This window comes from Mauremys reevesii, linkage group 7 (assembly GCF_016161935.1).
Source record: "Mauremys reevesii isolate NIE-2019 linkage group 7, ASM1616193v1, whole genome shotgun sequence".
NCBI lineage: Eukaryota > Metazoa > Chordata > Testudines > Geoemydidae > Mauremys > Mauremys reevesii.
In genome coordinates this window covers 84,487,890-84,514,072 of record NC_052629.1, presented here as the reverse complement: position 1 = coordinate 84,514,072, position 26,183 = coordinate 84,487,890, and the positions used below count along the sequence as shown (strand labels likewise).

Sequence of the window (26,183 nt, the reverse complement as noted above, 5' to 3'; positions counted from 1 at the left end):
AATTTGTGGCTATGAAAGAATAAAATAAATTTAATATTTGATTTGATTTTCAAAAAATTTCACCTTTCAGAGGTATGATTTTCAGGAAGTCCATTTATGTTCACGATATAAACCATCAATTTACTTGAGGGTGAGAACTGAAAGTTCAGTTTAGTATGAGACAGATCACAATATACTGAATATGGCATCTCTTAGAGATATTATTTTCCCCTAGTTCACAGATAAATTTGCTCTCCCTCTCATCTTACAAATTATAGGGCCATCTTCTGACTTCTAATTTATCATCATTATGGCTTATTATTATTTTTAAAAGGAGACAAGAATGCCAAACATGCTTTGCGTACCACAGAGATTGCACTGTATTGTAATTTAGCCCTACCCAGCATGCAGATGGTGTTAGCAGAACACCTGTAAATCTGTCTCTTAGTATGAAAAATAATAAGCTAAATTATATCTGCCCCTCTTAAAATCTCATGTTCAGTTACTCAACACTCCCCACACAACATGTAGAGAAGATGCATTACATTTAAAGCAGTGTACACACATCTTTGAGCAATTCATATTCCCTCCTCCCAACAGGACCAGCTAATTTGCTAATTTGCTGGCAGTAACTTGTGAAGCATTTGCCTTCTGATATAACTTATAACTCTGAAAAGAAAGATAATTCACTAACCCCTTCTCCTAGAAGCTGAAGCGAGCAGCATGGCAATTCAAAGTCCAGAAACAAACAAAACAAAACAAAAACAAAAAAAGATACTCCAACTGCTTCCAAGCTGCTCTCACACACAGTGAGGCTCAGTCTTAAACCATGCACTGTGATGCTGGGTTTTCTTACTGGATAAGGTCATTAACTACATTTGAATAAACAAGGTCAAGCAAGGCATAAAATGTATTGCATCTGCACACTATTAAGCTGCAGCTGCTTTTCAGGAGCATCACTTCATTTCCTATTACACAATATAAGGGTTGGGGAGAAAGTACATAACATTATAGATCGTGAGGGGGTCACATGCCTTACTCCCCATTCCCATTTTCTGTTGCATGAAAAAAAATCACCTGACTCCCATCCGCAATATTCTCTCTTTAAAGGAAAGGTAATATGGAAGGCAAGAAGAAATTCTCAGGATGGGACCATTTGGGGGCCTTGGGTTCAGGCACCTGAAAGTCAGGGCTCTGTAGCCACGGTTTTAAAGAATCCTTGGGAAAGGAACTTCAAGGACTGGGAAGGAGACCCTTCTGTCTCCAAATTATCTAGCAGGCTTCCTGTCAGACCCTAATCTGCAACAAAGGAACACGAGTTAAGTGCTACTGCTATATCTCAAGGCAGCCCTTTTTTGCTTACCATTTTAATAGCAATTTATTCCAAAGAAACTATTCTGTAATAATATATTTGATGGAACAATATTAAACACTGTGACGTCAAACTCCAGATTCTTTATGGGAATATGCTTATGATATGAATATGGCATAACCGAGATATATGTTATGCAAGATGGATCTTGTAAGGTATCATCGGAAAGGTTATAATTTACTGATTGTGATTATCCAATTTGTATGCATGTATCATTTCTGTATCTAAAGTTAGGAATATTGACTGTGTAACAATTACAACCGTGTGTGTATTTGGGAGACACCCACCATCAGCCTTGATGGGCCATTAGGAAGAAACAAAAAGACTTTGAAGATACTAATCTCTCTCCTTCCTCCTAGCTGTGCCACTACTAGGTCAGGTGGTCCTGTCACCTGGTACTAAACACCATCTTGGACTTCTAGTAATTTTCCACTAAAAGGAGGGGGAGGTCAAGACTGGGAACCAAAAGATTCCCGCCTTATGTAAGTCTTATTTAAGGCTGGGGAATAAGGCAAACGGGGATCTTCTCCATTGCCTTCCTGCCCAAGAAGAAAGACTGCTGAAAATACCTGAAGAGACAAAGGAACTAAGCTGAGGGAAAGGCAAGGGCTGAGTTCAGACTATGACTGGAGTCTAGTCTGTAAAGAGAAATAACTGGAACTCTAAGCTACAGAAACTCTGCAACTTGCCTAAAACAACATTTAGGGTGAGAAATTACTTCTTGAAACCAGTCTCTGTAAGACCTTAAGCTTAGTATGCATGTTTTGTTTTATTTGCTTAGTAATCTGCTTTGTTCTGTTTGTTATCCATTATAATAACTTAAAATCTGTCTTTTATAGTTAATAAACTTGTTTTATTATTAAACCCAGTTTGTGCAATTTCTAACTGAGGGGGGCGGCAACAAGTTGTGCATATCTTCCTCCACATTGAGGGATGGGGCAAATTTGTGAGCTTACGTTGTAAAGATTTCTCTACAGCGCCGGACATTATTATTTCGGGTGTACTTTCCAGAGGGGAGCTGCACTTGAGTGCTGGGTGATTTCCTAGCTGAGTCTTCTCACAGACAGCAGTTTGCAGACTCTGTGTGATTCTACAGCTGGTGCGTCCGTACCTGTGTGTGTCTAAGCCTAATACAAGTCTAAGCCTAATACAGTAGGAAACTAAATGCAGGTAAATCTCAGCCTCAGAGATGTTCCAATAAGCTTCTTTTACAGACTAGACTCCTTCCTAGTCTGGGTCCAGCAATCACTCACACCCCCATAGTTACTGTCCTCTGTTCCAGTTTCTTTCAGGCATCTCTTTGGGATAGAGAGGCTATCTTTTGAGCCAGCTGATGACAAAATGGAGGGGTTTCCAAGGCCTTATATAGTCTCTCTCTCGTGGGTGGAAACCCCCCTCAACAAGATGGAGTTTGCAGTCACCTGGGCAAGTCACATGTCTATGAATTATTCAGCTTTTTGCAGGCTGACGCCATTGTTTACATGTTAGTTTGAACATTCCCAGGAAAGCTCAGATGTGGATTGGCATCTTCCAAAGTCCATTGTCAGTTAAGTGTTTCTTGACTGGGCATTTACTGAGAAAAGTCCTTTCTCAAGAAGCTGACCAAATGCTTCACTGAGGCTACTTAGAATCAAAACAGTACATAGCCAATATTCATAACTTCAAATCCAAAAATTATACAAACATACAGACAGCATAATCATAACCAGAAAACTACAACCTTCCCATACACACCCCACTTGGCCTCCTCTATATAAGAACTGGTGCAACCATAGGACCCTGGTTGCAACAATGATCTATATGGTCACAGTTTATAAAAGATGTGTGCGATGTTATTGACATAATATAGGTTAGAATGACCCAGAAGCAGGTAGCCAAAACTTATGTAAAAAGATATATTCGGAGCTAATTACAGGAGCATGTAAAGATCATGCAGTACCCAATTCAAAACAAGTGAAGCAGTGTCCGCCCTGTAGAGTGTTAATTGGTCTAAACTTCTAAATGTATTTCTAACTGTCATTAAGCAAACACCTCATATGTTATGTTAGTAGAATAATATTTATCTTATAAAAACAAAGCCCTACACAGTATAAGAAACAAGGTGAAATTTTTGGAAACACCTTAGTGACTTAGGAGCACAAGTCTTTCAAGGGGACTTGTACATCTAAATACTTTTACAAATCTTATCCTTAGTTTTCTGGTGTAAATTGAAAAAATAGAATGCCTCAGGAAAATCAGTTTCCCCTACAAGCCTTTCCCCTATAATATAAGAATATTAGCACTCTGCTCTCCCTAGTTTTCTAATGTTCCTTTTTAATTTCTCAGCAAGAAGTCATGTCAGCAATAATAAAGGCAAGATTAATGCTGAAAAATATGTAACACTCCCTAGATATAACACACAAAATGGCCATTCCAAATATCCTTTTTGTTTTACTGAAACTGCCAAACTTGCCTGATCATAAAATGAAGTACAAAAAGAGAAAGGAAGATTTAGAATTTAGATTTAGATTTAGATTGACGAGAATAAAGAGCAAACTGTCTTGGATACTGACTTTATCCAAAGGTTTAACAACACTACAGATTAACACTCTCTCTGTGTTAATTATAGGATGATTTCACTAATTCACAACAACTGAGAAACTTATGATTTAACAAAGGAGGAGGCAAAAAAGCACAATGATATTACAGCTATTTTCTCCATTTGTTTTGATAATTGCCATTTAGTTTTAATTATTTATCATAGTTCTCATAGCATGCTAGCATGCTGTATACTATATGAGAATTTTCGTAACAGCACATCACTGTTAAAGTAAATCTTTGAGAAGAGAGTATAGGCTTGTATGTGATAACTTGAAAAATTCTATGGTATTTACAGTGCAAACTATGATTATTTTTCATACTCCTTAGTGAGACAAAGATAGGCCTCAGTCTTGTTAAATGAACCATCATAACATATTTAGAAATGTTCACTTTGCTCACTCTCAGCCCAGAACATTGCAAGCTTTTGACAATCAGATTTCTATTCATTATCCATATGTTTGTCAATACATATGCTGTCATAGTACTACTCTCTAATCTGCAGCAATCTTGCATGTGAACCAGCGATGTGTGTGGACCAAGATAAATGTTTCCTAACACACTTCTCTGATGCCAGTTTGAACCCAGACTGGAATAGTGTTGACCACTATATATACAAAGCATTCAGATTTTGAAGAGATTTCTGTTCATAAGTCCTTCAGATTCGCACAAATTTTGTTGCTTTACAAAGTTTTATTACTTAAGAGAACAATCATTAATGGTATGTCCAAACGAGAACTCTGTGATCACACATTTCACACCACATTTTATCTTTAGTAACCATACAGTAGGTTTCACACAGATGGTACATGTGGTGCAAAAGGACTTCATGTTGAAGAGTTTCACTACAATCATTTTTAGCTTGATTTTTTTAAACTCCCGTTTCCTTGACATTCTTTTAAAATATCTTTAAACATAAAAGGATTACTAGAACATAAAAGGATTACCTGCAGCAGATTCTTTTCCACTAAAAATACTTTTTTCCTTTATTTATTTTTCTGTGCAAATGTCAAAGGTGCCAGCCTATTTGAATCTTGGGTAAGTAGGTGGAGCCCACCAAAGAACACAAGTCCTATCCCTCAAGTAAGAGAGAGGCTATACAGCCCAGGATTTAACTAAGTATGGGGGACAAAGAATTAAAAAAGCAGGGATGAGGGTGCAAGTATTGGGGTCAAAACAAAGGATTCAGAGATGGAGAACTCTAGACAATGCCCATTTATATGAATAGTCCAAGAAGTCAGTGAATGCTGCCTAGAGGAACTCTGGCTGAATGAATGCATTGTTGAGAGACCAGAAAAAGACCTCACACTTGTAGAGATATCACCCACCCTCCAGTCCAGATTCCTCTTCCAGTGCCAGAAGGAAGTTGATAAAGAGATATTTGGACTTTATGAGGCCACAGATGGGGAGTGCATAGAGTAACAAGTGCAGGGAGAATTGCCAGATGGGGAGCCCTGGAGAAAGAAGCTTGTATGTCTTATCCATAGAATAGTCACACCACATGTAACAAGAGTACAGCCTTCCTGCCCCATCATTCCCCCATGAATGTGTTTAGTTCTTTGTTCCACTCTTGGGAATTCCAACAAGCATTACTGCTAACTAGGGGACTGATTTTTTAAATGTCAACACTTGTCTAATAGCAACAGATCTGGGCTGAGTCCATCAGCTCCATTTGTGTAGGTCAAACAGCCAGCAGGTGGCAAAGCATTTCCAAACGAGATGGGATTTGAACTGGTGATCTGGGGGTGAAAGTGTCCTAATTAGTGTTGTGCAAATATTCTGAAATGAAATTCAAACTGTATTAAACTCTTCTAGTCTTAGGCATGTGAGTAGAAATGAAACAAGCAGAGTTTCATTCCAACCATGACATGAATCTTTTTGCCATCTCCAAATAGGCACAATTATTTTGGAGACAGAGTGGGTCATAGTGCTACTGCTGCTAATTTACTGGACACACAGTATAAAACCACAGAAGACAGAGACAGATGAGAGCTATCATTGGTAGGTAATTCAGCTCATCTCTCTGCCAGTGCAGGACTGTTAAAAGTCCACTGTTCAGTCTGAGTTTAAAACATCTCAAGTGATGGGGTTTCTATCACTTCTTCTAGGAAGTTATTTACAACCTGTCAGGAAATGGTCCCCATTTTTCAGCCTAAATGTCCCCTTCCTTAATTGTATCCCATTACCCCTAGTTTTCCTCCATAAACTATATTCATTCCTTCCCAATATATACAAAATTTACAGCATTTAAAATTAAATGGTACAGCACTGACTTTATTCACATGCTGACACACATTCAATTATTTCACTCAGTCATATGGTTTTTAGCTTCAGTGGTCAGGACACTACCCTGGGACTTGGAAGATGTGTGTTCAATTCCTTGCTCCACCACAAACTTCCTGTATGATCGTGGACAAGTGAATTAACTTCTCTGTCCTCAGTTCCAGAACAGCACTTCCTTACCTCACACGGGTGTTGTCAGCCAAGATACATTAAAGATTGTGAGGTGCTTAAATGCTACCGCAGTGGAGGTTATATAAGTATCTGAGATAGATACATTAGATATGCACCCAACACTAGTCCTGCATAAAAAGTGATGGAATTACAAAAGTAAAAATTCATACATTAGAAAATTCCACTGAGTACAATTTTTCTGGAACAATGCACTTTCCACAATGTGATTTCATTTGTAGAAAACAAAATATAAGAAATCATTACAAATGTTGGTACTTGACAAAAATAAAATGGTTACTTTACCTGCATCTTCTAGAAGATATTGCACAGCCATCAATACCTTCCCTTGAGGTTGTAAGTCAAGCTGAGAGAGGAAAGACCAATAGTGAATTATTGGGTTGATAGGACAATTGCAGTGATTTAGTTTAATTGATATTTCTCAATAGAATTAGAAAGTGTCATTTAAGTAAAATTACAGGATAATGACTTTGGAAACAGGGATATTTCTCCAAACCCCTTGTATTTCATTGTAGTGACAATGCCAACTTTATTTCTTTTTACCTCTTCTTGCCTCTTTCATTGCTTTGATGTACCAGTGTTAGACAGACCGTGCAGTACAGTCAAAGTGTTGTTGAGCTTTTTGTTTTGTTTCTGCTGTAATCAAGACAACTGACTGAGTGGTTAGTTTTTTTATTTTCTTAATTTTGATTTACACTGATCTTCCTGCTGACATAGTCCACCAGTATGATAAACAGCAGAGGGAGTTAGGGCCAACCCCGGTGCAGTGTGACTTACACTTCAAAGGGACTTGTTTTTCCAAAACATGTTCAGATTACTCTTTTAGGTCAACTGTACAGAGCATGCACCATAGTTATTAAACCTCAGGCTGGTGTGAGCATCCTTCTGGGTTGATAAAAGTCCATAAACAATCCTGTTGGTATTCTAATTGCTTTTCTATCCCTTACCGAATTACAACGATGGCACCGTGTCCTCTCCTAAAGCTAAACTACTTTTGTTCGATGAGGGGTTCCATCATTCTCCTATCCCTCGCTTCCAGTATCTTCCTCCCATGCAACAACAGTTTTATACATCAACAGTTTCCATGTTAATTGATGCTTCCCTTCTTATGTATTAGGACCAGCATAGCCTGGCATCTGTCTTCAGAAATTCTCTTTTCTTGCCATATGGTTTTAATGACTCTGTTCATCCATTTTATGTCTCTCTCGCCCAAGACTTTCATCAAGCCCACCATCACTTCATCAGATCCCACTACCTTACCACTCTTCATTTCCTGGATTGCATTTCTGACTTTCTCCTCTGTTATGTCAGGGCCAGACACCACCAGAAATGTAGTGGGAGAATGGAGTTTTTCATCCCTAGGTCAGTGATTAAAATCAGATGATGGTTGTTAATGACCAAAAGTCATTACCATGTGATGAATGTTTGCTGGTCTATGTAAAGTTAGAGGTGGACAAGGATTCACACCACAACTCCTATTAGTTGGCGGTCTCTGCAGGCAGACCTAAGACAGATCATTGGAGACTGAACTACCTTCTCGTCCCAAGATATGGTCCCTTCTGGTCAGGATTAACGCAATATGGAAGAAGCTTGCATTGCTGCTGCCTGCACTGTACCTGTTGCATGGGTAATAGAGGACTTCAGTCTACAATGCTATCTATACAGTACCATTCACCTGTGCTCAAATTCACCCTTTTTTTTTATTTTTAACTTCCAAAAAATGAAACATGCAGGTCTGAAGAACTGTGCAAAGTTTGAAAGTGCTACATTGGAATACAAAGGGTGAACAAATCCTTTAATATTGTATCCAAGCAATATATGTAAATAAAATTAGAATTAAGCACGTTTTAATAAAGATGTCCTCTAAAATCTGTTTGGCCCATTATCTTCTATACCTCTGTAAGTTTAAAGTGCATACCACTACCATATTGGTGAGTGTAGCACTCTGCATCTGGCATCAACGGAATGACATGTCGTCTTCGACTCTCATTCTAGATACTCTCTCCTCACCCCGTTCCCCATGTTATCATTTATTATTACTTATAGTATGGTAGCGTCCAAAAGTCACAACCAATATCAGGGCCTGAACAGTGCTCGGTACAGTGCAAACACACATGAAGACATGGTCAGGAATGTCATTTTCCTTTTCATTGCTCTTCACTGGCCTCTGTTTTTCTGGATGGTCAGTCTGGGTTGGGGAAGAACCTAATGGTTAAGGCTCTCTCTCCTTCAGCAAGATGAGGAGAGGCCTTCGAGTGCAGCAGCATCCATTTTCAGAACATTAGTGAAGCAATACAATCAAGCCTCATCCTGTGGTGAAATATCCTGTGTTGCACCATTTAGATTTTGCTGTGCCTGTATTACTGGGTGCAGTTAAAATACCTGTTTCCACATTGATTAGAATCTGCTGAGAGCCAAATCCTGCTCTGTGCTATAGAAATGTACTTGTAAAAGGTGCAAAAGGCCTTCCTGTACCCAGCAGATGCATGTAACAACCCCCTGGGCCTATATAAATAGCATTCAGAAAGGGCTAAGAGGGGCCCATCAAGCCACCACACCTGCTTCCCAAAGGGAGGAGTGGTTGTTGGTTATGGATGCAACCAAACCACCTTCCCAACCCTCTGCCTTTAAGCACATATACTGCAGCGTGTTGCACACACCAAGAAATGATGCACTCCACTCACTCCTCTTCAGAGCAGCAACAAGAATACTCCCCACTATTGTTCTCTACCAACTGTCCTGAGCCATCCTGCCGTGCACTGGCAGGACGACTCTGGAACTCACTGCGCAAGCTGGCACTTGTTTGTTCCCTCTTCCCGCACCAAGACACCCAGTGGTACACTCTCTCCTTGAGTAATTGAGTTCTGGGAAAACCTAGCTGCTTTGATGCAAGCTTTAAACATCAGAACAACATAAGAGCTTCTAAGGAGGTCAGGTCAGCCCACTCTCATTGAGTAAAATTTTCCTCCACACTCACCCCACTAGCCATGTTGTGAAAGGCAGAGGCCTACTACATGGATACCACACACTACCCTCACATCATCAATCTATCAAGGCTACCCCTAATTGGAACTGAGCTATCCGTACTTTCCAAGGAAATGAACTTTTTCTGAATTGGAACTAACATGTGGAGAACTACAAACATTCCTCTGCTGACTCTGCCTCAAAGAATTCTTTCACAACAAAGACAACACCCCCCTGAACTATCACATCCCCACAGATGGTCACAAGAAAAAAGAATAATCTGACTGGACCCTCCCACAGCGGACGAAAGCACAGACTGGATCATTACATTGATTGCTTCAGGAACAAAAAAATTGACTGAAATCCTCAACAAAAACAAACATCTGTACAGGAAAGCCTTTCACCACCATCTGTCCACCACTCAAAGAACAGCTATACCATCCTTGAATTCCAACCACCAGATAGTAATCTAACCAGCACACAAATCAGGCACCATTGTAGTCCTTAATCAGATGGCTGTGCCAATGAGGTCAACAGACACTCTCTGACCCCACCTACTATAAAGAACGCAAAGACCACCCCACCCCACAATTTACACAGGAATTTAAAGACACCATCAAATCCTTCCTCAAACATCTCTAAGAAAAACTACCATCTCATCCCTCATGATCCACCTAAGGGACATTCTACTTGCTTCTCAAGATACACAAACAAAGGAAACCAGGCAGACCCATGTCTTGCCATGGCACTCTTACTGAAGGAAGATCATGATACACAAAACCATCCTCAAACAACTCACCACACAAAGGGCCAGCTTCCTCCAAGACACTATCAACTTCCTCCAGAAACTCCATCAACCTCCCACAGAACACCATCCTTGCCACCATAGATGTCATCTCCCTATACACCAGTATCCCTCACCATAACAGTATCACTGCCTGCCTCAAATACCTACAAGATAACGTACAATGCTCAGAAATCCTCTGTCAACAATCACCACCAAACTCATTTAACAACAAACACTTTGTCCAAGCCATAGGAACAGCCATGGGTATTAAGATGGCTCCCCAATATGCCAACCTCTTCAACGGCCACCTCAAGGAAGAATTTCTGGAAAAACACGCCACAAAAACCAAAGATATGCCTGAGATACATTAATTATTTCTTCATCCTCTGGACAGACAGCCTAAGCTCCCTCATGAAGTTGCGATGGAAATCTAACCACCAGCATCCATACATCAAACTTACTCTAGAACACTTCTCTAGTATTGACTTCCTGGACACCAACATCGGCTTCAAAAATTGACTATATACAAGAAACTCATGGATCATCACACTTCCCTCCACAGATCCAGTAACCACCCCAGACACACCAAGAAATTGGTTATCTACAGCCAGGCACTCAGATACTGCAGAATTTGCTCCAAAGAGGAAGACTGGGATACACTAAATGCACTTAAAACTGCCTTCACTAAACACTAAGTCTGCCTTCACTTCTCTCCACAGAGAAGTATATCACATCATGGAACAGATCACCCAAATACCCTGAGAGAACCCGCTTCAATAAAGACAAAATACAATACAAAAAGCTCACTGACTGAAAACCCCTATTTGTCACCTACCACCCCACACTGGAACCCATATGGGGTATCATCAAACAATTACAACCCATACCGGATGGGGACCAAATCCCAATCCCCCCACTTCTGGACTTCCAACCCCAGCCTCACCACGGTCGTCATTACAAGCAAGTTCTGCACAGACCAGGGCACACTAACTAAAAGCGGCACCAGAAGCCTGCCAGAATAGCAGATGTAAAACCTGTAGACATATCTCCACTGTTATGATGATCAATACACACCACAGCACATCTTTCAAGATCAGTGGGTCCCACACATACCTATCACAACCTGTGGTGTACCTCATCCAGTGAATCAAAGGCCCCCAAAACAACTATGTGGATGAAACTGGACAATCACTATGCTCCTGAATAAACTCACTCAGAGAAACAATACAAGACAAAAACACAATATCATCCTTGGGAAAACACTTGTCACAAAGCAACATACTGACCTCTCAGTCCTTTTCCTCAAACGAAACCTGCGTAATACCTTCAAAAGACAAGCATGGGAACTTAAATTCATAACTCTGCTAGACACTAAAACCACAGACTTAACAAAGACATTGGGTTTTATGGCTCTTTACCACAATTTGTAACACACTCCACTACCTGTTAACCCTTAATTGCCCACATCATTTTAAGTGGACACCTACAGCACGCGTGCACCCCTTATGCTTAACTATCTGTCCCACTTTGTATTTAGCTTAGACGAACTGGTTACCTTCCGCAGATCTGAAGGAGAGCTGTGTGAAGCAAAAAAGCTTGTCCCTTCCACCACCAAAAGTTGGGCCAATAAAAGATTACCTCACGTATCTTGTCTCTCTCACGGGCAGAGATAGACAGGTTCCTGTATTATCAGACACAGCAGCCTTCCGGTAGAGCTCTCTGGAATCAACTTTTACCCTTACATGCATAGGGGGTGAGACTATATATATCTCCATACTTTCTTACAGGGTACAATCATAATTGGGTGCCCCCAACCATAATAAATGGAGAGGTCACATTCAAATTATGGCAAGCATAGGCACTTCCCTCAGTTTATAGACTCTGAATTATTAGGCATGTCTTTCTGAATGACTGATTTAATATGCAGAAACCCACTAATATTTTAAACATGGATTATTCCTCTGCTGTAAGTAATGAGAACAAGCACTTCAAAATACCAAAACAATTCTGTTGGATGCCACTAATTCATCTTGACCTTGAGTGATACAGCAACTCTGTATTATGGGACTAGGGTCTGGTCTACCTCAGTAAATGAGGAAAAAGGGGAAATCACAAATGCATTAGTAAAATATTTCCTTGTTCACTTCAAATGTATGAAACTATCAAAGTGTAGAAGGGGTCAGGGAAACAGTTTTGTAATATGACAGTTGGGATTTTAGTTAATGAAAAATCAGTTAAGTCAAATTAATCAAATGAAAACATCAATATATTAAATATTAGAGATGTACACAGGCTGCAAAGTTTGAATTCTGATCTGAACTTCACCAGATGTTTGAATGTTCAGATCCAGGGTTCTGATCCCATTTCTATTGAAAAAATAATTTTGAACGTTTCCATCTTTTTGTCACTTCAGGTTTTCAATGTCTACCCAGAATCATTTCCAAAATGATTAACTCAGACTCAGAACTGTGTTTAGGAAATTTGTAAAATGTCATGAAGCAACTATGAAAGTTTTGATGAATTTTATATTGCTTAACTTGAAGCCATTTTAAACACAAGGTTCCCTTACTTTGTTATTTTTCTATGCTTGAGTCAAGGTTTTATGGGAGAACTCATTTAGTAAAATAATATATATGGAGACCACAGGACTACTGAGAAAACATTCAATCTTTTGAGATAAACCAGACCCTCATCCCATAAGACAGAGCTGCTCTTTACTCAAGGGCAAGATGAGACAGTGGCATCCAAAAGATTTTTTTATCGTCTATTTATTTAATGAGGAAGTTTTAACAGGTTTGCAAATCATTTGCCATGTAAATAGCAGAGACAAAATGATAATCATTGCAACAGTGAGCTTTTGTTTAGAAACAAGGCATTCAAAACTGCATTTGTAAACAGAACTGGTCACATGTGTCACAGGATATGAGGGCAAGAAAGAGTGATCAAATAGCTGGGGGTCAGGAAGAAAGGAAAACTTGTTCCAGCACAAATAGAAATTATTTATTATTATTTTTGAAAAGCAATATACAAAATGAAAGAGACTTAGAATTAGCTTCACTTTTTATCATATACATGTTCATTATGATAATCCAACTCTATTAACATATATGCTGATCACACTTTTTAAGATAAATTCTGAGTGTGATACGGGTCATTATTTTCAGACACTTAAGCCTAGGATTTTACTATCAACTTCATGGACATTGGCATTTCATTATCTACATCATTAGCAGTTCTAAAATAACTGTCTTACTTAGACAGACTGCTCTGCATGTCAAAAGGGAGCAAACACTCATATTTTAAAAGCAAAATGGCAAGTCTGTTCAGCTTGAGTGAAATCAAACAAGACAAAAAACATAATAGAGTGATCTTGAATGGATTCATCTTCGCACTTACCCAGAACTCTGCTTTGCCGTTGCCCTTCTTGCACCTCTCTGCCAAGACTGATACCCCTACGGTAACCTCGGACAGTGGGTCTTCTGCTGCCTTCATGAGAACAATTTGAATGACACGCCCTTCATAGATGTGGGCATCAAAGGAAGATTTCCATTCTGGGTACATGGTGGGCTTCTTCTGGACCAAAGTTTTTCCCCTCTCTGAAAATCGTACAGAAAGTGGGATAAGTGGTAAGTGATGGCTCTACGTATGATAATATCTGATTTGACTTTAAATGGAAAAACAACAACATTGAGATGACCCTCACTATGAAATCATAAGCAGGAGAGAACCTCAGAAAGCATGAGGTTGGGACTGCCACTCGGATAAGCACCAAAGTATTCAAACATTGGTAAACTCTCTGATCCTTGAGAGTTATGTTTATCCACATATCAGTTATAGCACAGGCACCAGCAGTGAAAATGCTAATGTGCCTCAACTTGGATCTAGAGGGATGAGCTATATGGTAGTGTTCAGAGGTTAGTTGAGTGTCCATGGACATTCAGTTCAGACATTAGACTATTTGATGAAAATGCCCAGAAGGCATTAGTATATTGTGTGATAGGGATTAGATCACTAGCTTCTCACATCAGGCATCCACCACTAGATGACAAATTAAGAGATGTTTAATGCTAGCCTAGTCTAAATTCCAGCTGGTGGCCTGAAGCTGAAAAATCTCGTTAACTAAGTCTCCTAACCTATTCTCACATTCTTCTCACAGTTCTATTCAGAAGCAGCATAGAGAAAAGGCACTCTAAACAGTACTGTGGTCTGATCCAGTCATGATTTCTACAGCTTTCAAAGTATTTCAAGACCGCTCTCCTGCTGTACAGCATGCATGTGCTTCAATTATTATTATTATTTGTATTATCATGGTGCAGAGAAGCCTTAGTCACCGACTGGGATTCTCCTGTGCTAGTGCTGTACAAACCAGAACAAGAGCACAGCACCTACCCAAAGAAGTTAGGCCATGATCTTCCTCCCATCAAAGTAACTGGTAGAATTCCTGTTTACTCCCATGAGGGAAGGGTTGGGCCCTTATTATCTAAACACCTTTCTGAAGCATGAATTCCAAGTTAAGTTTATATTAATTCAATAACAGTTTGTTTGATGCACTCTGCTCATTGTGATGAGCTGTCTAAACAGCAATAAAGAATAACACCTTAGTATTTCTTTATTAGGGAATGCCTGCCAAGAACAGCATTACAAATTACAGCTTTGACAAGTAAGCTTAAATCTGTTTGCTGAAAGGCACTCTCAAAATGATCACAAACAGCCACCTGAGTATCTCCTGCATTTTGTTATGACCTTCTGTTTTTTCTCCTTTACTTGTATTCAAAAGCTTTTACCTGGAATTCATAGTCTTGTAGACAGCTAATCATAGCAAAGGTTTCAATTAATCAAAAGTTCCTTCCAGAATTCAGCACTCTCTATAGCTACTATGAAGGTTTTTAGATAAACAGATGGTGAGAGTAACTATAGAAAGCCTTAAGCTAGACAGAACTTTTATTATAATCCTAAAGGATCTTCTCATACCCATGTTTTTCTTCTCCAACATCACTATTATCTTTCAAACAAAAGATAGGAATGGCTAACTGGCGATATACATGGTTGTACTTAATTAGGTGTAAGGGTGTCTGTTGAACCACAAGACACTCCCTATAGTCTATGGGATAAACATGCTATCTCCCCATTGCTTGAAGTTTCTGCTGCACTGGGCAATAAGAAACTGGCCATCAAGACCAGGTCTTCTGCATGGCACATCCAGTTGACCGGCCTAGTCATCTGATTGTTAAAAACGGAACCCTCTCATCAGAAAGCACTGTACTATAGAAAGTTGCCCCGGGACATCAGAAAGAGTATATTAATGGAGAGATCCTTCAATATAGAGAGAAATATATGCACCCATCCCTGTCTTTTTAGGTCTGTTATATGTATCTTATAAGTCCCATTAAAAAGTGCTCTGTTACGGCAGAGTTACAGAAGTTACAGCACTGCGCATGGGGAAACCATTCCACAGAACAAAAAAGGTTCCCAGGCTTCTAGAAACCTTTTAACTAAACAAAAGTCTATTAAACACTAGCAGGGATCCATTTCCTGTGGAAATTCTAAGTGGAAACTTGTTTAAAGTTTACACACTGAATAGGTATTTTACACATGTACCTATTCTTTAAAAATGTTCAAGACTGAAGGAGCAGCCAGAGTTGCTGGAAAAGATTCCACCAAGCCATGCTGCTTTTTATTTATTTATTTATTTATTTATTTAAAATAATTCATATTAGTCAGGACTTGTCATTGATCAAGTTACCTGCCTACAAATTAATACATCAATGTCACTGACGAACAGCAATAGAGAAGAATGTTGAAAGGTTTTGTCACTATCCTTTCAGTCCTTTCCTATTTTGTCTATTTACAAGGGTCTCTTTAACTTACTTTTTAATGTTTTATAATCTGCTTAATCCCAAACCCCATGCAAATTTACTTTTCCTAGTATTTCTATCTTTGTCCCAGGGGATGATCTTTTCCCTACTCAGGATGCAGTAACATTAAGTCCAAACAAAATTATTCATGACATTCTCTAGGTCCACAGGACACACTCATGAAAACTGAAAATGAGCTTCTTTCTCCCACTGCAAAGGCCCAATCCACCACCACTCCAAAAGGAGAAAGAGATTGGGAGGGGAAAGGAAAGCTGAGACTGAACTTGTTTTCTCTCCCTTTCCTCGGTAGTCCTTCTGGACTGTTGGACCTTTTATCCCAGAAAGGGTTTGTGCATTCATGCATATTGACTGTGTCTGACTCGGCCGGAGGGCTGAGCCACCGAAGACCCACCTGACAAAGGCAACAGCTGATGGGGGTGTGGGGAAGGGAGAGGGTAGCACACTGTGAAGAAAGTGTGTGCAGGTTTGCACCCACCCAACAGGAGGCGCTCTAGCCCCTGGTAAGCCTCTTTTTTCCAACCCCATTAAAACAGGATTTTCAGCATGAGGTTGCTAGATCTTGTTCTGTGTCACCTTACTGCCTGTGACCCTAAGAACTACTCAATGTCAACTGGCAAAACGGTTCATTGTTCTGTAACAGTAACTTCTGACTGGCTTGACAAACTCACTACACCCACCACAATGCCAAATACTATGAAAGCAAAGACTGTCAAATGAGATCTCTACTAAAAGCTTATGTCATATTGATCCTCATAATCATTGTGAGATGTATGTAGGGTTGATATTTACAGAGCTGTGTATGTGTGTGTGTACACACACACACACACACACAGGGAAATATGTTTTAAAGACTGAATCAAAACAGGCTTAACAAGCAGGTTTTGACTAGACAAAGGATGTATATGTTTGCCTTGGTTCACATGTAAAATAAGCATTGAAAGCTAACACAATGGAAGCCTGTTTGCATATGACAGCGACATGAGGATGTGAAGGCAACATGGAGTCAGCACACATGGGAATAAACCACAGTTGTCATCCTGACTCTGGGGACAAAACAATGAACTTTGGAGATACAATGGGAAAGCAAAAAAGGACACCTTTTCGTCCTTCACTGAGAAAGCAAAAAGATCAGTGCTTTTTGAATTCATGAAAGAGGGATCCCAACCATGTTGGCTGGAGACACTGAGAGATTACTTTAGCTGAGAAACTATTTTAGACAAAGGTTTTAGCCTGATGAAGTTAAGTTTAGACTCTGTGAAGCATATTATATTTAGTTTTATATATACACATTTCTGTTTCCATCGTTATTCTTACTCACTAAATTTTAGCCTTTTGATAATAAACTTATGACCTCATGCATCAGGTCTTAAAACAATCTCTATCGATTATAGATTGGGGAGAAGATTATCCCACATCTGCCTACTGTGGTGTTTCTTGCTATTTCTCTGCAGGATCTGGTGCTGGCAACTGTCAGCGATAGAATAATGGCCCTTGGCTTTGATATGACACAGCAATTCCTATAATTTTACAGCCCACTCAATGCAGCTATCATGAGTGACCACTAGATAAATATCATAGGAAGAAACGGGCCTAAATTCTTGTTATAGGAAGACAGTTTCAACAGGCCTATAAATCCTTCAAAAAAATGTTAACTTTTTTTTTTGTTTAGTACAGCCATACTGTACTAATTTAATTTTGAAATGAAGGTCAAAGAACTTGCCTCCCACCACCCCACGAGGTTATTATTATTGTTTGCGCTGCATTAACACCCATGTAAATATACTACATGTGCTCATAGGGACATGTTCACATGGAGTACGATTAGTTCCAAACAAATTAATTCCTATCAAGAACCCATGGTGACAATAATAAACCAAATTACCCACTAACATATATTTCATTTAACACACTGCAGCCATTTACAGTCCTGCATTTGAGAAAAAGGGCTCTCATTCCAGTGCAATTTAGAGTGCTTTTCCAGGATACCACAGTTCTCCCCAAACTTTCAGGTAAGCATATTTTACAATTTAGATAGCACACAGATAGCGGATCTGCAAACGTTAGCTCACTAGCTAGTCACCATAACGCCCCATGCAAATAGGACAACTAGACAGTTTTGCCACATACATTTATTTTTTGTAGAGAAACAGGAAATTAATAAGGAAGGATTTGATCCTGCTAAGCACTGAGCAATCTGGGCCACATCCAGCAAAAGCATGAACTCCACAGAAGTCAATGGAACTTCTCACATTTCTTTAAGTTTCAGAGTAGCAGCCGTGTTAGTCTGTATCGGCAAAAACAACAGGAGTACTTGTGGCACCTTAGAGACTAAATAAATTTGTTAGTCTCTAAGGTGCCACAAGTACTCCCGTTATTTTTTTAAGTGAAGCCAACGCTTCTAAGTGCTTTGCAGGATCAGGACAAGAGTGTACAACACCTTGCAGGACTGAGTCTTGAGTCCCGCAGCCCTGCCACAGCACGTGTGTAGTGTGTGTAATTTCTAATAAGCATATTTAAGTCCAGAAATGTGTCAGTCATTACTGTACCTGTTGTCAAGGCTTCTTTCATCTTTATAGCGCAGAAGGGCTGCAGCTGCTCCCCTTCATTCTGCATAGGTCCCAGCTCAAATGAGTTGAAAGATATCCGTAAGAAGGGAGCCATTGCTCACAACAGTGGAACAAACCTAGGTGAACAAAAGAAAATATAAATCCTAAAATAAAAAATTGGGCTGAAGCAGACAAGAAAACCAAAATCTAATATGAGGTTCCTCAATCAGAGTGACCCCAAATCCAGTCTCTAAATCTGTTCTTACAACTTTTGCTAATGCTTCTATCTGAATGCGCAAAACTTGCATGGTAAAAATTTAGAGGTAGTTTTTGAGAGCATGACCTTAAAACTAAAGCAGAGTGTAATAAAGACATTATTACATATAGCTAAGAAGATATTTTAGCCAGACAAGTTGGAAGAGACCTCCTTCCCAGTATGTCCAATTCATAGTCATAGTCTTCACGCCCCTTTGAAAACATAAGGTTGTGCAGAATACTGTTAATAGATTAACTTTGACGTTAAGCTCCATACGAATAGAAGCACTTAGTTAATGGATTAACTAAGCACTTCTGTTGGTATGGAGCTTAACATCAAAGCTACGGAAACACTCAACATAGTGTCTATGAGCTACAAAACTGAACTGTAACCCAAATATATTGACCTTACATGTGCATTAAACTTGTTGAGCTTCCGCTGCCTTGAATACGTTTATCTGTTAAGATTAACAAAATTATGATTTTTTTTGGAAGCACTTATGTGATCTGACAAAGTGGATGTGACCAACTATCATGTGGCATGTTGGCTCACTTGGCATAATTAGAGATGTTGATTTTTTAAAAAGTGCTTTCTCCCAGTTGGAAGATTCTTTTAGAAGTTTGCCTGCTCTACTCCTGGGGGAATTCTGCGTCACTATGCATGCACAGAATTTATGTCACCAGCAGATTTATTTGCTTCCCCGCAGAAAAATGGCTTTCTGACAGGGAAGCAAAGGGAAGCCACAAGAGTGGTCATGTGACCCTTCCCAGCAGTATGTTTTGAGTGCCCAGGGCAGCCGGCAGAGACGTAAAATCACTGTGGGGCAGAGGGTGGAACTGAGGAAGACCCAGCTGGTGGCTCCTACCCTGCATCAGGCTCAGCTGCTAGTCCTGGCTTGGCAGGACAGGACTTCCTCTTCCCCTGCATGGCATCTGGAGCCAGGTCAGACCCACCCCCAGATTTCTCTCCCAGCTGCAGGAAGCTCTACAAACTCCCTCCCCCCTGCCCATTTCCTGTACCCATCACTCCTCAGCTGCAGGGGGAGAGATCCCTGTAAAGGTAGCTGCTTCCCCATCCACTCAACCCCCATGCATCCAGACACCCTGAGACTCAGACCCTCCTGCTGAGCCTCACCCCCCTGCACTCAGAACCCCCCTGATGAGCCCCACTCCCCTTGCACCTGTACCACCCTGACGAGCCACCCATACCTGGATCCCCACCTCACCTAGTCCCAACCAGCTGCACCTGGATCCCCACCCCACTGAGCCCCACTTTCCCAGCATCTGGGCCCTCCACTGAGCCCCGGCCACCTTCACCCGGACCGCCCTGCAGAGTCCCATTGCCGTTGCACTCAGAACCCCCCCAACAAGGCACTGTGCATCCAGGTCCCCCCAGCACCCGGATCCCCCACTGAGATGGCTGCACCCAGATTTCCCCACACAGAACTCTCTCAACCCACACCTGGATCTCCCCACACTAAGCCCCTCCACACTTGGATCCTGCCTTGCTGAGCCTGCCTGCCCACACCTGGCACACCTGGCATGGAGGGGCAGGGCCCTGGGGTGTTTCTGGGGCAGGTCCGGTCCTTGCGCTGTGTCAGGGTTGGGTGCAGCCTCACTGCTGAGTCCGTGTCCTGGGGGGAGCTGCACAGGGATCTCCCATCTCTGTGCAGCCAGTGACCTGTGCTCCCCAATACCATACTGGAGCCTCCACATTTATTTGACAAATAAAATTTGCAGAATTTTAAAATATTGTGTGCAGAATTTTTTTTTCTTTTTGGTGCAAAATGCCCTCAGGAGTACTGCTCCACCTAGCCCTTTAACGATGTCCACAACCATCCAAGGACTGAAGATGACAAACCTTGTCTTACATAACTGTTTCATTAATCATGGGAATACAGAATGTCTTCTCTTCTAGTTGCTATGTGGTCCTGCCAAGGCACAGCTACATTGCCAATTCTCTGTGCAACCTCAAGAGGTAAGTAATCAAAGCAGAAAGGGACATAACTTCTGTTATTTAATACACTGCCTCCATTTGAAGAAGCACCCGATGAACTACTGAATCTACAGTAAGATTTCCTACATTGTTTTGGAAAGATCTGTCTTGGCTAGTCAGGATAATTCTCCCCTCCCCCCCAACACAACACCACTGTTAAATAATCACTGAATACAGGTGCCTTTTCAAAATTACGAACATGCTGCTTGAATAAGTGGCCCATACATCACTAGTCCATGTTTACTTTCTCACTTTGCTACATGCTTCGTATAGAAATATTTCCTTCACACTCTTGCTTTAATCTTTTCCAGTAACACTGATTCATTCATGATTACTCCAAGACTTTTCCCCTATTCAGTTATCACTATGGCAGCTTTGCATAAGGTACCTTTAAATATAGACTTCAGACTATATATACATTTCTATCATTTTCTTTGGCTCTAAGCTAGTTCTGAGGAGTTTAGAACATTACAACTTCAGTAGAGGTCTAGCCATCAGCTCAAGTTCAACATGACTAAAATAGGGGTTTTAATCTATCTCCTCTCTCGATCACTGTGAACATGATCACCATTTACCTGTCACTCAGGCCCATAGTCTGGGTGTCATCTAGAGCTGGACTTCTCTCTCTCTAGGCCTTCACATACAGGTTATTTCTAAATCTTGCTGTTTCTTTCTTCATAACATTTCTATATTACAGCATTTCCTATCCATCCAACTCAGCTAAAACTCTCGTCCAGTCTCTTATCTCATGTTTCAATTATTGTTACATCCTTTTCTCTGTCCACCGAGTTCACAACTAAACCCTGAGTAGTCAATGTTTGTTTTAACATTCACAGAGACACTGAATCCTTTCAATACATCAGTACTGATAACAATCAAATACAACTATGAACTGTTTTGAAATAATGGAGAGACAAAGAACCTGAAACTGTCAATGCTCCTCTGATTAAAGAAGAATAAAGAAAATAACCGTGGAACACCAAGGTTCTGTCCAAGTAATCATAGAAAAGTTTTGTTTGATTACCTAGGTTTATTGTTAAATGAGGTTTCCTTTTTAAAAGGACATTGGAGGACATGGAGGCTGCCATGACAAGAAAAACCATTTATTGGTCTGTCATTACATTTTAAATTTCTTCTGTTAGGGAATTGAGATCCGATTCTGATCTCACCTATACTATTCTAAATCAGGAATAACTCCATTGTGTAAAACTGGTGTGAACAAGATCAGAATCATGCCTTTCATGTTTGAAGTCTAGAACTTACCAATGCACTAGTGAGCATTTTAACTTAAGACAGGATTCTTCAGTAATCCAGATTTTAGGTCAGGAGACCTATGCTCTATTCATGACTCTGCTGCTGACCTGTTTGGTGACTATGTGCAAGTTACTAAGCCTATCTGTGCCTCATTTTCCCCATCTGTAAAATGGGAATAACACCACTGACTTTCTTTATAAAGCTCTTTGAGATCTAGTGATGAAAGTGCTATATAAGAGGTAAGTGTTCAGCATCCTGAATTTCAGAGGGTAGCTGCTCAGCACTTCTGAAAAGTCAGATCACATTAAGATTTATTTTTTCAAATATAAATTAAAACAATGAGGCACTCAAATTAAGTCACTTTTGAAAATTTAGGCTAGGGTTTTGCAAAGCTTGGAAAATCTAACTTGGCATCCACTGCGCTATCATTTTCTCATAGGTCATTGTAACTGAACAGCTATCCAGTGATATGTTCAATTCATGCCATTGTTATATGTTGCATGGTTTCAAGTCCTCAGAAATGTCAAAGTGGTTTATTTTTCTAGGTTAGGAAAACAACCCAATTAAAAACATTAAGCAACATATAGTTTGCAGACAAGATATAACAACTGGTGCTTCAAGTCTCATATCCTGCCACAAGCAGTGGCCACGAACTGATACTTCAGATAAAGAAAAAGGGAGGGGGAAGGATGTAAAAAAGCCATAATGCCGCTTAGCCAATTGTGTGTGTGTGTGTGAGAGAGAGATGGGTGGGGAAGAATTTCTTTCCGAACCCTACAATTATGAGCTCATTACTTTTGTCTTAGTAAGCCTAATAAAGTTATCACTCATCAAATTATCCCGCTCCTTTTAAAATTCAGCTCCAGTAGGAGAATTTGATCTCCTGGAGCTCTGAATCCCACAGGCTGACTCCAAGCTCTGAAGAATTATTTCCTGTTATTGGCTTTAAATTTACCCAGCATTAATTTCAGCAAGTGACCCCTTGTTCAAGTGTGACAGAGGACCGATGAGATTTTTAACTGCACATACACCGTTCTCTAAAGAACCTCAACTACTTTCCCTCTTCTCTCCCTTCAATGCTAATTTATTCTATTTTTTTTTGAAGTTTCCTACATGCTTCTATCTCTGTTGACCTTCTTTGGACCTTTACAATTTTATTAACACAATAAAAAAAACTAACTAGAGAGAGGGGCACAGTTTTCAATTGCAAGTAATGTGTCAGTTTGACCCGATCAAACTAAATTTCCAAGTGTGGCAGTGTTTTGCTTTTAGTTAGATTCACTATCAATTATATTGCAAGCTATTGAGGACAAGCACTTTATTTTCACACTTGTACTCATACATAGTTGTGACTAGCTGACTGTTAGCAAAGTATAAATGCTGCTAAATAATACATTTCTCTAGAAGACAGATGAGGTTCACTAACTGGGAATTCCCAGGGTTCCTCTTGGCTCTGTTCTTCCCATCCTTCTCTCTCCCCTCCTTCCTCCCCCACCCCCGCATAGGCACTACATTCTTCAGGAACAGTTGCTATTTTCAAAGCTGCATTGAATAACTGTGAGAATCTTTTTACCTCTTCTTTGTCACACTTTATTTCCTTCAGAAACAAGAAGGCCTGATGATTTATTACACTTGAGTTTCTCAAATTGCTCCATAATCAATATTCCTACAGACTTATAAGTGTGTCAAGGCCACACAATGCTCTCCAATAAGCGGTGCCTTTGGGAAAGACACTATCCCATCATTGACAGTCAAGAATGAGGCAAAATATTTCAATTAACTTTTCTACTATTTTGTTATACTCCCTCTGATAATCTAGAAGGTCTATGGTATCTTTACGCTTCTTGGTTCTCATACACCTATGTGTGAAGAATATTTGTTTCTCCTGCTCTGGCTCTCATCAGGGTTGCCAGCTTTCACAATGTTATTGTGAATCCTTCATTATTTGGTGTTTTCTTAAATCTCCAGCTCTTGGATTCAAGAGACTGAATGAGAGTGTAAGCCTTTGGTTTGTTAAATAGGGTTCTAGTCCTCAAAGTCATGGAAAAAAGCTTGAAAACGCAAAGCATGTGCTCAGAAACCAGAGGGAAAATAAAAAGAACCCAAAATGAATTTTAAAAATATCTCAGTTTAAGTCACTCATGATTTTTTGGGCCTGACTCCACACTTTCAATGGTTAGGATTGACAATACTACTATCTGAACATCATATCTTATCCTTTATCTTGAATTGTATCTCACTCAGCATTTTTTGTGTTCCATTTCATTTATATTTTTCAGGCCATTTCCAATATTTTTAAACTACACTTCTATGCTCTAAGCAGCCTGTGCATGTCACTTAACCAGAGAAAGGTACAACATGATTCAATTGCTTGAAGTTGAAGTTAGACAAATTCATACTGGAAATAAGATGTACACTTTTAAGGGTGAAAGTAATTAACCATTGGAACAATCTACCAAGGGTTGCGGTGGTTTCTCCATCACTGGGAATTTTACAATCAAGATTGGAACATTCTCTAAAAAGACTCTCCGGCTGGTGGTGCTGCTGCACAGCGAGGCTGACAGGCTCCCTGCTAGTCACTGAACCACAAAGGACACAGCTGTCATGTCTGGCTCCTAGCCAGAGGGGCAGCTGAGAGGGAGGAGGAGGGGTGTGTGTGCATGCTGCCCCACCCCCCACAGCTCCCATTGGCTGGGTCAGGGTAGGGGAGGCGAGCGCTCAGCAGGTGGCTGTTGTGGGGTTGCGTGGTGCGCCCCTCTCCCAATGCCCAGCCCTCTTCTCCTTGCACTCCTCATGTGGCTGGACTCAAGCTGTGGTGTGTGGCCTGCGGTGAACCACTTTCTGTCTGTCGCCCCATCACCAGCACCCAGGAGTTCGAGGTATGCGTATCCCCATCTCTGAGTGCTGGGAATAGGCTGCACCCCCATCCCCCCATCATTCCATCCCTCCCCGCCCCAACCTCCCCACACCCCCATCCCCTCACTACGTCCCTCCTCATCCCAACACCCCCATCCCCACACCTACCCATCCCAGCCCTGTACCCCTTACAGTGCTCTCCTACCCATCCTCCCACCTCCCAGAGCCACCACCCTCATGTCCCTCATCCCCCACAGCCCTGCACCCCATTCATCTCCATACACCGCTGCAGTCCCATTATGTCTCTATACACCCCTGTGCCCCCCACATCCTCATGCACCTGTAGCCTTCTGCCTCCCCCTCCATCCCCATCCACCCCACATACCCTCCTGAACCCACTCCTCTCTCCTTTACTGCCCCCTCACCTCCACCCTGCTCTCATCCTGGGCCTCTTTCCCTCCCCAACCTCTCTCTTCCACTCCCACCCCACTCCATCTTTTCCCCTCCAGACCATCCTCCTCCCTTCCCGGCTGGGTGATTTAGGCAGACCCTGGAAAAGTGTATGAAAAAGTGTCTCTGTGTAGGCAAGTGTGTGCATGTATGCACTGTATGTGCATAAGAGACTGTGTGTCTTTGTGTAGGGAGGTGTGTGTATTGCCACATGAGTGTATACTTGCAGCCTAACTCTTTGACTGTTATTATCCCCTTTGCTAGTTTGCGCACAAAAAATTGATGACAAATGTGTGTATTCATTTCATAAGTTTTTAAAAGAGACGGGAACTCTAAAAGAAATGTATTATTTCTTAAAAAATGCATGTAGTTGACTAGTAATTGCAGAAGAGTCAATCTATCATACATTTCTCCCACCTTTGTCTAGCTACATTATAAACTCTTTGTTGCAGACTGTAGCAGGGTGGCTACCCTGCTCCTAAAATAGAAGGGGTTGAAAACAGCCCTGGAGAGGGCTGTGGCTGGGGACGGCTGATTGGAGAAGTGGCCGCAGCTGGGCCATGCCCCAATCAGGCCACAGCTGACCTGTATAAAAAGGCTGTGAGCCAGAGGCCCAAGAGAAGTCTCTCCCCAGGCTGGGAGAAAGCCAGGCCTTGCTGCCTGCAGAAAGGGTACTGGGAGTGAGGCAGGGCTGGGGAGAGCCAGAGGAGCAGGGGAGCTCCAGGCTGGCAACTACCCAGGCTGCAGGGCCTGGTCCAAGGCCCAGAGAGGTACTGGGAGACAGAGGAAGGCAGCAGGT

At 41.0% G+C, this 26,183-nt stretch overlaps 1 protein-coding gene across 5 annotated transcripts in view; it reads right to left on the bottom strand.

Annotated features, from left to right (window-relative positions):
- Positions 1–26,183, bottom strand: part of PRKCD (protein kinase C delta) — a 124,822-nt gene that overhangs the window by 32,162 nt on the left and 66,477 nt on the right. For all 5 annotated transcript variants that reach the window (XM_039480914.1, XM_039480912.1, XM_039480911.1 and 2 more), the window contains exons 2-4: positions 18,574–18,710; positions 13,548–13,747; positions 6,686–6,746 (exon numbers count right to left, since the gene is read on the bottom strand). In XM_039480914.1, coding sequence (XP_039336848.1) covers positions 6,686–6,746; positions 13,548–13,747; positions 18,574–18,688 — 376 coding nt within the window. In that variant the 5' untranslated portion in view covers positions 18,689–18,710. The remainder of the gene's footprint in view (positions 1–6,685; positions 6,747–13,547; positions 13,748–18,573; positions 18,711–26,183) is intronic.